General features: G+C 49.6%; 1 protein-coding gene across 1 annotated transcript; it reads left to right on the plus strand.

Annotated features, from left to right (window-relative positions):
• The first annotated feature begins 435 nt into the window (after positions 1 to 435).
• LOC121833916 lies at positions 436 to 2,283 on the plus strand. Its single transcript, XM_042287626.1, has one exon. It carries the CDS (start codon positions 436 to 438, stop codon positions 2,281 to 2,283), a length of 1,848 nt encoding a protein of 615 aa, XP_042143560.1.
• Positions 2,284 to 10,719: the final 8,436 nt, after the last annotated feature.

Consider the following 10,719-nt stretch of genomic DNA (forward strand, 5'->3'; position numbering starts at 1 on the left):
TGTGGGAGAGATAAGAGCATGGATGCAGAAAAATTGCTTGGCGTTGGTAAAGAGCTCGGGTACGTGGGCGAAGAACTCCGTACCTGGGTTGAGCAAGAGCATGGTAGGCAACGCGAAGAACGGGTCAGATTGCGGGAAGATGCGCGGGAAGCAGCTAAGGAGACACAGGACACCGCTGACCGAGAGCTCCGCAGGCTCCAACAGGAACAAGAAGTGTTACAGCTGCGCCTGCGCTTACAAGAGAATAGCGGCTCAGCTCATGATGAGGTCCACCACACCAATGGCAGGGGAGAGAACTCGGGAGCACAAACTTGTCACCGGAGTCCCCACAAACTAATTCCACCATTTAATGAAAAGAGAGACGACCTGGACGCGTATATCCAACGGTTTGAGCGGGTTGCAACTAGCCAGGATTGGCCTCGAGAAAAATGGGCAATGTCCTTAAGCTTGTGCCTCACCGGTGAGGCTTTGACAGTTGTGGGTCGGATGACACCAGAGCAGTCATTGGATTATTCTAAAGTCAAACTTTCCCTGCTACAGCGGTTTCGTTACACCACTGAAGGGTACAGAGAGAAATTCAGGGAAAGCAAGCCAGAGGAGGCAGAGACGGGGAAACAATTTGCAGCCCGACTTCTTGGGTACTTTGATCGCTGGGTTGAAACTGGAGAAATTTCGAAGACGTTCGAGGCCCTGAAAGATCTGATAGTTGCGGAACAGTTCTTAAAATATTGTCACCCAATGCTATCAGTCTTCTTAAAAGAGAGGAACTGCAAGACGCTCGAAGACATGGCAGTAACCGCGGACCACTTCTTAGAGGCGCAGGGCCAAACTAACTTGGCAAAAAGGAACAACGACAGCCTGAACAGCAACAAGGGTGGAGATCGAAGTAAGGAGGATACCCGAATGCCACCCACCGCTAGGGGGAGGAATCAATGTTTTCTCTGCAACAAGCCAGGTCACAAGGCAGCAGACTGCTGGGCGAGCACCAAGGCTCAACGCTTACCCGTGTGTTGGAGATGTGGGAAAACGGGACACAAGGCAGCAGCATGTCACTGGAAACCGCAAGACAAGCAGGATAGACCTCCTCAGGCTTCCTGTATGCTTTCCGTTCGACCAACACCTGACGAGACCGACCCAGATGACACATATGTACTACTGAAAAACGGGGACAAAATCCCAGTGGTGAATGCGGCACTTGGAAAGGCTCCACGATTTCTAGTAGAAAACATGCCAGTGGTTCGGGGAGAAGTGGGAGATCGAGCTGCCACAGTATTGCGAGACAGTGGGTGTAACACGATTGTAGTGAACAGAGACCTGGTTACGGATGATCAGCTAACTGGGGTTTCCAGTCCGGTGTTTTTGCTGGATAGGACGGTCAAATATCTGCCAGAGGCAGAAATTGAAGTAAGAACGCCTTATTTTACAGGCAAGGTATTGGCGAAGTGTATGGAGAACCCTCTGTATGATTTGGTACTCGGGAACATTGAAGGGGCGAGAGGGATTGATGATCCAGATGAGGAATGGGAGGGAGAAGGATCAGGGAGATCTAAAAGAAGTGAGGAGAGTAACATGCTGATAAGCACGTCCGTGCGGCACGAGACTGCCGGCAGGATGACTCAAGACGAGGGTGAAAGGGTGCCAGACGACGGTGTTCTGGATAAAGAAAGAAAATACGCAGGGGCGCTCAGAAAGGGGCGCTCAGACAGCCAAAGGACGATTTCCGAGTTACCAGTCATGACATTGGATCGGATTGACATTGACCACGCTAAGCTGAAGGAGGCACAACGTAGTGATGAAACACTGAAGAGGTGTTTCGCTGTCGTTGGCACAGCGTTTGTGTCGGGAAAATCGCAGGAATCCGAGTTCTTTCTACACAACTATATTCTCTACAGTAGATACAAGGACTCGTCGCAAAAACAGTGGAAACAGCTGGTGGTCCCCAAAGAATTTCGGCAGATTGTGTTGAAGCTCGCACACGAGGGGATCATGGCTGGCCACCAAGGAACAGGAAAAACCACCGATCGTATTCGTGAGGAATTCTATTGGCCGGGAATAACAGCGGACGCGAAACGATTCGTGAAATCGTGCGACATTTGTCAGAGGACTATCCCGAAACACTTGGTTATCAGGGCACCCCTAGAAAATATGCCTATCATTAGTACACCATTCCATAGAGTTGGCATAGATATCATCGGACCTATCAATCCGGGTTCAGAGTCCGGCAGCAGGTATGTTCTGACGGTGGTGGACTTCGCACCAGATACCCTGATGCAATCCCATTGAAGAGCATTGACACCGCGGAAGTCGCAGAGGGTCTGTTACAGATATTTGCCCGAGTAGGCTTACCACGAGAAATTGTGAGCGACCGAGGGTCATGCTTCACTTCAGCCTTAATGAAGGAGGTCAGCCGCTTGCTCTCGCTCAGACATCTGACCACGACGCCTTACCATCCAATGTGCAATGGATTGGTCGAAAGGTTCAATGGGACAATTAAACAAATGATTAAACGGATGTGCCAAGAAAAACCGAGGTGTTGGGACCGGTATCTTAATCCGTTGCTCTTCGCGTACCGGGAGGTGCCGCAAAGCAGCCTAGGATTTTCACCCTTCGAACTTCTTTATGGCCGACATGTTCGCGGTCCGATGACAGTGTTGAAGGAACTCTGGACAAATGAAAGCATAGACCCCCAACGAAAACAACTTATGGTTATATGGTGGATCTTCGACGGAGACTAGAAGAGACTTGTAAGACCGCCCATGAGGAATTGAGGAAAGCTCAAATGACTTAAAAGAGGTACTACGACAAGAAAAGTGGAGTTCGACAACTGAAAGAGGGAGACAGAGTCCTCACCTTGTTGCCAACGGACAAAAACAAGTTGATTCTGCAATGGAAAGGACCATTTCCAGTATTAAGAAGGAGGAATAACGTGGATTACCTAATAGACCTTGGAAGAGTGTCTACTGTATTTCACATCAATATGCTCAAAAAGTACGAAGAAAGGGAAGTTCTATGTGCTCCCCGTCAAGCCCTGGTTGGCATTACCATCGAAGAGGAGTCAGAGGAGCAAGACATTCCTAGTGTCTGCCTTAGCCAACTGGAAGGCTACAACGATGTACAGATGTCAGAGGAGCTAACTGAACGACAAGCAGGAGAGGTCTACCAACTGCTAGAAGAATTTCGAGACGTATTTTTGAACTGTCCTGGTCGAACCAGTCTCGTACAGTGCAAACTGAGATTGACAACGGACACACCAATTCAAGTACGCCCGTATCCTGTCCCTCTAGCACTGCAAGACGCTGTGGAAAAGGAGGTAGACGAGATGCTACAACAAGGCATTATTGAGAAATGCGACTTAGCCTACAGTTCACCGGTAGTTGTCGTCAAAAAGAAAGACAAGATCACAAGGCTCTGCATCGACTTTCGCCAGCTGAACAAGGTTCTAGTACCTGATTGCAAACCTATCCCCCGCTTCGACGTGATGTTCGCTAGAGTGAGCACAAAACGTTACTACTCCAAATTTGACTTTGCGAAGGGCTACTGGCAGGTACCAATGGCTCCAGGGTCAGAAGACGCAACGGCTTTCTCGACAACAACGGGATTATATCGATTCCGGTTTATGCCCTTCGGCATCAAAACAGCCCCGGCAGTATTTACACGGTTGATGAGGAAGATTCTTGATGGCGTACCGGACGATCACCACTACTTTGACGATGTTTTAGTTGCGTCTGACTGCTGGGAAGATCACTTAAAAGCAGTGCGTCAGTTTTTGACCAGGGTAAGAGAAGGAGGACTAACGATCTAACCCAAAAAGACAGAGATTGGCTTCTCCAAAATAACATTCCTGGGCCATAAGGTTGGGCAAGGATCCTTCAAGCCTCTGACGGAGACCCTGGAGAAAATCCAGGACTGTAAACAACCTCGAACCAAAAAAGAAGTAAGATCATTCCTGGGATTAACAGGCTACTACAGGGAGTTTATCCCAAACTACGCGGAGACCGCACTTCCTTTGACGGAGCTGACGAAACAAAGAGCGTTTGACAAAGTTATCTGGGAGAAGAAACACGCAAAGGCATTCGATGAACTGAAAAGACTGCTTTCCAGAAAGCCTATCTTGAAATCACCAGATGTGACGAAGACATTCGTACTGAGGACAGACGCCTCAGAAAGGTCCTTGGGAGCCGTGCTCATGCAAGAGCACGACAACGTTCTTCATCCCAACGCTTATGCTAGTCGTAAACTACTACCCCAAGAGGTCGCCTATTCCACCATAGAGAGAGAATGTCTAGCTCTCATATGGGCAGTAAAAAAGTTTCATGTATACTTGTTCGGAAGACACTTCACCATACAAAGCGATCATCAACCGTTGCAGTACCTTAATTCAGCCAGAAAATTAAACAACCGGGTACTGAGGTGGAGTTTACTACTCGCCGAATACGACTTCCACGTCGCGTACATCAAGGGAAGCGAAAACTTTGGAGCAGACTTTTTGAGTCGCTTGTAATCTGCACTGGCACATCACTGTCATCGTGAAGGCCTGTCCATCCCTTTGTGTATTCTATGACAAGATGAAAACATGGCTTACACAAGCAAGTTTGGTAAACACAAGCAATATGATGGCTTGCGAAACTGGGACGTGAGAACGCGAAAAGCCAGCTGAGTGAGTGTCAACACCAGCCAAATTACTTAGTTTAACTTAGAAAAGTAGTGCGATGTTTCTTACTCTTATGTTTTTGGTTTGATTGTTTGTTTGTCCCTTTTTGAAACAATTGGAACAATTGTCTTAAAGGGGGGGTCGTGTGGTGAGGTGGACTATGGAAGCGAGAAGAGAGGAAGTCGAAGTGGGGCCGGACAGTGTGGTGCGCGTGAAAAAGGGGGCTTCTGAAGGCAGATCGGCAACTGCGACGCTAAAAAAGACATCGGTGGGCTCCCGCGGTCCCGACGGCAGCAACGACTGGTTCTGGACGGGCGGCTAGAGGCCCGTGAGAGCTAGCCCTGGCCAAGAGGACCGCCGCCTACGCCGGAAAGCAAACATTCCCCAAGCCGACCCAGAAGGCAGCACCCGTGGCCGCCACCGACGACGACGTGAAGGTGCGGTGCCTGACTCGAGTGAGACTATACGTCATCTATTTTCGTTTTTTCTTCTGTACATAATACACCTCTCTTTCTTTTACTCGCCGTCCTCGGGTTCTTCGTCCTTTATTCAGCATCTTTCCATCACACCAGGTCATCTACACCGATGCAACAGTTACTAAGGAGGGAAAAGCGGCTTGTGCATGGTTTAACACGACAAAGAACAACTATGGGCGAAGGCTCCTGGAAGAAGGAACCCACGTGAAAAGGGCCGAACTAGAAGCAGTGGCCGACGCCATACAGAGCCACTGCCATGAAGAAAAGGAGACTATATACCTCTTCTCGGACTCTAGAGAGGCCATCGAGGAACTTCGAAACCCATGCACCATGGGCAAGGCAGCACAAAAGATCATGATAAACATCAAAGAAGCAAGAAGCAAGGACACCAACTTCTACCTGGAGTGGGTTCCCGGTCACTCAGGGATCCTTGGACAAGACAGGGCCGAGCGGGAAGCCAAGGCGGAGATAATCTTCCAATACTATCGCCACCAATCGACGCTTCCAGCCATCGTGCCCGTCGAGCAACGGGACCCGTTTGATTTCGCTCCTCACGAGGCCAGGGACGTCAATAAGGAACGAAGAAGGGCCAGACTTAATGCCCTTAAACCTATCCCTCCTGCCCTACCAACAATGAGGCTCAGTAGGTGGCAAAGGGTTTGCATTAGGAGGTTGCACTCTGAAGCCACGAACGACCCATGTATGCTTAGTAGAAAAGGCATAAGCCAAGATAGCGGCCGCCCCTTCTGCGAACAGACTACAGGAAGCCTAAGGCATATGCTTTGGGAATGCGAGTGTTGGAAAGAAAAGAGGATGAAGCATAAGACCTCAGCAAGGGTAACAAGTTATGAAGAATGGACCCAACCATTACAAGCGTTAGAAGATATTGAACGCAATAAGGAGCTGCTTAAGAGTCTCCTAGACTTCATCGCCTCTACAGGAATAAAAAGATTCATCTAGGCACCGCGTAGCAAGCTCCTGTACCTGCGCGACCCCTCCCCTCACATTTTTTAAAGTCTAAAGACTTCAGTCGCAAGACTTTTCTTTTTTTTCTGACAATAAACGTTTTCCAACCAACATCGGTTTCTTAACCTATCACGCTACGACTTTGTGCAGCGTTTCCCACAGTTAGTGCATTTTTTTTTTGTAAAATTTGCAAAGAGCGAACTTACCTGAGGAAAAAGTAAAGAAAGAAGAAGGCTTAGCTCCTATGGAAACGCAGCGACGCCACCGGTCTTCAGGCGCCGTTTCGCACGGGAGACAAGAGATGGCGCAGGCGATCGCTACGCCAACTGCCGCCAACGAACCAGCAGACGACGCCGAGAGTCGGCGTATTTAGCAGACAAGGAACAGCAGTTCCTTGTTGTTACCACGCCTGTTTTTGTTTCTGTGACTGTCGCCGCCTGCGGAACGCGCGCCGCTTTTGAGTCGAAAAGATTGTCTGCTAAAGACGCTGGCTCTCGGCGCCGTATGCTCGTTCGTTGGCGGCGTTCGTTGCGCCATCTCTTGTGTCCCGTGCGAAACGGCGCCGTGTTGTTTGAAGACCGGTGGCGTCGCTGCGTTTCCATAGGAGCTAAGCCTATTTCTTTCTTTACTTTTTCCTCAGGTAAGTTCACTTTTTGCAAATTTTACAAAAAAAAAAAAAAATGCAGCATCTGTGGGCAACGTTGCACAAAATCGTAGCGTGATAGGTTAAGAAACCGAATTTTGCGGTCGATTTAAAGAGCCTGCCGTCTCCTTGTTTCACCCTGTAGATACACTCCAGCACGCACCTCTCGTAGGGCCGAGTTTCAGCGCGCGTCGGTGGCGGGGCCTGGAACTCGGTATTCTTTTTTGCCTTTTTCCGCGCTGCACCAGGTTATGTTGGCCTCTCTGGCGTTGGCTGCGCAAACTAAAAAAAAACAACAAAACAAACAAACTAAGTAACGTATTGGACTCCTTCCTTTACACAGAGAAAAACATTTTACAGCGTGAACGCGTTGAAACCGGAAAGCGCGATCAGCTGGCACGCACACACGGATGACAAGAAGCTGACGAGGTAGGAGGGCCGAGTTTTTGTGTCGAGAACGCCTCTCACTAGGCGGCGCTAAAATTCGGCCCTCAGCCTGGAGCAGGCTCTTCGATAGGGAGCGCGCAGATAAAGTGGTCGTAAGTATAGAGTTGGTCGTGCTCGATACAAAAAGATTACGCCGCAAATATACATACAAATATACAAGCGTGCGCCCCGCAGTAACAGTCTCTATCGGCGAATGCAATGGCCTGAGGAACGCAGCCAGCGAGCGAAAAATCTCGGAGGCCATTTCGGAAGATGCTTTGCGCGACACTATGCCGCTAGGATCGCTTCGATTTTGCAAGAGTTCTAATGGGGGTTTGACAAAAATCCACCAGAGAACTACCCCGGCGAATACGCTCCACGCGGGTCACGTGCGTCACGTGCCCATGGATAAGATATGGTTCGATTTTCATGGCGACTTGCAGCTGCTCCTTTCTCTTCGTAGCTCAGAGACCAGGCCGGTTCACTATGAACGTCTCAACCAACAGAAAAGTGCCAGCCACTGGTGGAACCATAGACAGCAGTCGAATCTTAAGCGTCACCGTGATAGCGTGCCTGATAATGGCGTTTGCTTCCCTGACTCTCGCCTTAGTGATCCTCGTCGTGATGACCGACACAAAAGGAACTGCCCCGAGAAACGACACCAGCTACTGCTGTCCCGACGTGGCATCACAGCTCATCGTGGCCGCCAATTTCACCTTGGACCCTTGTGGAGCTTACACCAAGTACGCTTGCCACAACATGGACGCCCTCAGCAGAAAGAAAGTAGACAACCAGTCCTTAAAGGCGCTTCGTATATCCGCCACGATTGGTCTATTTCGAAGTCCCGCCGGAAAATATATCGCCGCGTTTCACCGAAGCTGCCTGTTTACCCTAGGCCAGGGCTCCGATCTGCCCGAGAAAGCCATGACTGCACTCGTAGAGACCACCGGAGTTTCCAAAACCATGAGTCCGACGGACGTTCTTCGCGTTTTGCTTCAGCTGTCCGTGCTGCACGGCCTTCACACACCGGTCGCTATAACAGTGCTCCCACTTTACAAAGGAAACAACGTTTTCACCATGGCCCCCGATGTGCAGTCAACCTTCGCCGGAGGTAGATACGATTACGTGCGTCAAAAAGTGCTCACTGTGTACAACCAAATATTGCGAGTCAACGTGTCAAAAGAGGACATGTCGAAACTGCACTCGTCGTCACCAAAAACGAAGCTAGGGAGTATGACGTGTAATGATAGCTTTCAGGTCTTGCACACACTCATTTCAGGCGTTTCTCAGCAAGAGTGGATCGCCATGGCAGCTCCGTTTCACATCGGGCCAACACCGAGTGCTATGTGTTACAAGGACATCGACTTCATTTCGGAAATATTGCACGCCCTGACCTCGGAATCCGAACGTCGGGAAGTTCAGCTTGCTCTTCTCTTGGTCATGTGCAGCGTCGACCTCGTCTTGCGTCGCTACGCGCATCCACCGAACATCAATTCTCTATTTTCGAGATGCCAGAGTTTGACCAACAAACTAACGCCCCTCTGGAGAATAATCGCCCTCAAACAACTAACGGATTCACAGAGGGACCGCGATGTACGGGGCATTTTCATCGCCACGAAGAAGGCCGTCATTGGGGACGTGCTGGAGCTTTTGCATCCTGCAGACGCGAAGGAAGCTGAACGCCTCCTGTCCACAGTACGCCTTGTTCTACCAAAACAGCTGATCCCCGATGATCTGTCGCTGCCAGAAGCCGCACCCAACTACTTTATAAACGCCCTTAAAATGAAGCTGTACCGAGTCACTGTAGACAAGCGGCTTGAGGCGTTTGTCCTAGACCCGTATGAGTTACACCACGCGTTGCTGGAGACGACCATCAGGCGTCTCCATAACGACGTCATTCTGGTGCCTTCCTTAGCCTACCCCTCGTTCAGGTTCGGCGACGACGTTGATCCCGCCATCAACGCGGCTACGGTGGGCGTGGAGATGGCATTCGAGATGTGGGGTCTCGTGTTCGACTTCGACAACTGGTCCGAGGAAAGTGCCTCCAGAATACAAGAGCACATCGCTTGTTCTTCCGTCGGGATCTCGCAAGGCCGCACTTCGCACACCAAGGCCCGCCTGTCCATCAAATCGGCGTCCGGATCTGTGCGAGCAGTTGGCAGACCCTGGCACCTGCCTCAGTACGTCTGGGGCCACAACCGTCTGTCCAGGGCACAGATGTTCTACATGAAGTTCGCCACGCAATACTGCGCCGGGTGGAGGGGAACGAATTCGGTAGACGAAGTGCTTACGAGCCTTCGCGACTTCAGAGAAACCTACAGCTGCCCCCTTTCTGCGAGCAAGGAGGTCAACTGTTCTTTCGATTACTAATTTTAGGGATTGCGTCCAACCTTTCAGTGTGCATTTCCGATTGATCTGTTCGCTCCTCACCCATCTTGTTTGATGCAACGCATCGGTTATCTAGTCTTGCCTATTGTGCTTTGAAGAAAAACTCTGAAATCGAAATACTTGAATTTGAACGAAAGCTGGGAGTTTTACGCACAGCAGCCAACGCAGCCCATGCTGCGATCAATAGGGCCACTCAAACAGCTTCAAAAGTCAATCATTTGTGCTAATAATTTCTGTGCGTTTAAAACACAATTATAATCCATTCTATTATTTGAATTGTTTTATAAGTGCTCCTATGTGTGTGTATGTGTGTTTTTTTGTCTTTTGCGTTCAAGTGCCATGTTCTTAGTTATATAATATTTTGCCATAAGTCCGACAACTACAGTCTGTTTCATCATAAGTAAGAACCGCATAATCAAAGATGTAGACAAACAAAAAAAGTGAACGCAAACACGTGAACACACATTAAAAATACAATGTAACGGCGCATTCAAAATTAGTCGTTAGTTTTTTAGAGACGAAGAGCTTCGCAGGGCGACGTTGTTACCCGTTGTAGATTATAAAAAGTGAAGTACAACTATTAGCTCAGGGTCTTTAACGTGCATTGAGCAGTATATCTGGTACACGATCGCACAACGGTAGGATGCAGATGGGCCACAGAACCCAGGGCCCCTGCTAAAGCCCCTTGAGAAAGGCGTTTCTTACAAGTACCGGCAACCATTGTTGTGGAAACGCGGAAGACACGTGCCACGAGCGGGTGCTCCGCCGCCATTCGCTTTCAAGGGCCAGTCATTTTAGTGCTGCGCCGCCATTTGTCTCCAAGGGCCCCTTGAAACACGAGCCTCGTGCACTGGCATATTTAAGGTTACTTGAAAGAACAACGCAAGCACATCGAGGGGATTTAGCCCCTACAGGTTCTGCAGTGTGAGCTCCGTGCTTTGAACGGAACTCGCACTCGCGCATTTCAATATGTGCTCGGTCTATCTATGCTGGAACGCAAACTGAATGATGTAGATAACTCCATCGGGCGCTGATTGGCTCTTCTCTCGGGTCACGTGACATGACGTTGAAATGTAGTTTTTCCCTATGCAGTTCGAGCTATGCTCGTAAAATGATGCAGTTGGCGGTGACGTCAAAATGTCGTCACGATGCACTTTGACGATGCAGTT

This window comes from Ixodes scapularis, unplaced genomic scaffold, assembly GCF_016920785.2.
Source record: "Ixodes scapularis isolate PalLabHiFi unplaced genomic scaffold, ASM1692078v2 ptg000058l_1__unscaffolded, whole genome shotgun sequence".
Taxonomy (NCBI): Eukaryota; Metazoa; Arthropoda; class Arachnida; order Ixodida; family Ixodidae; genus Ixodes; species Ixodes scapularis.

What these genes read in the sequence shown, in the direction of transcription:
- LOC121833916 (XM_042287626.1), top strand. Translation starts at nt 436, where the DNA reads ATGTCCTTAAGCTTGTGCCTCACCGGTGAGGCTTTGACAGTTGTGGGT.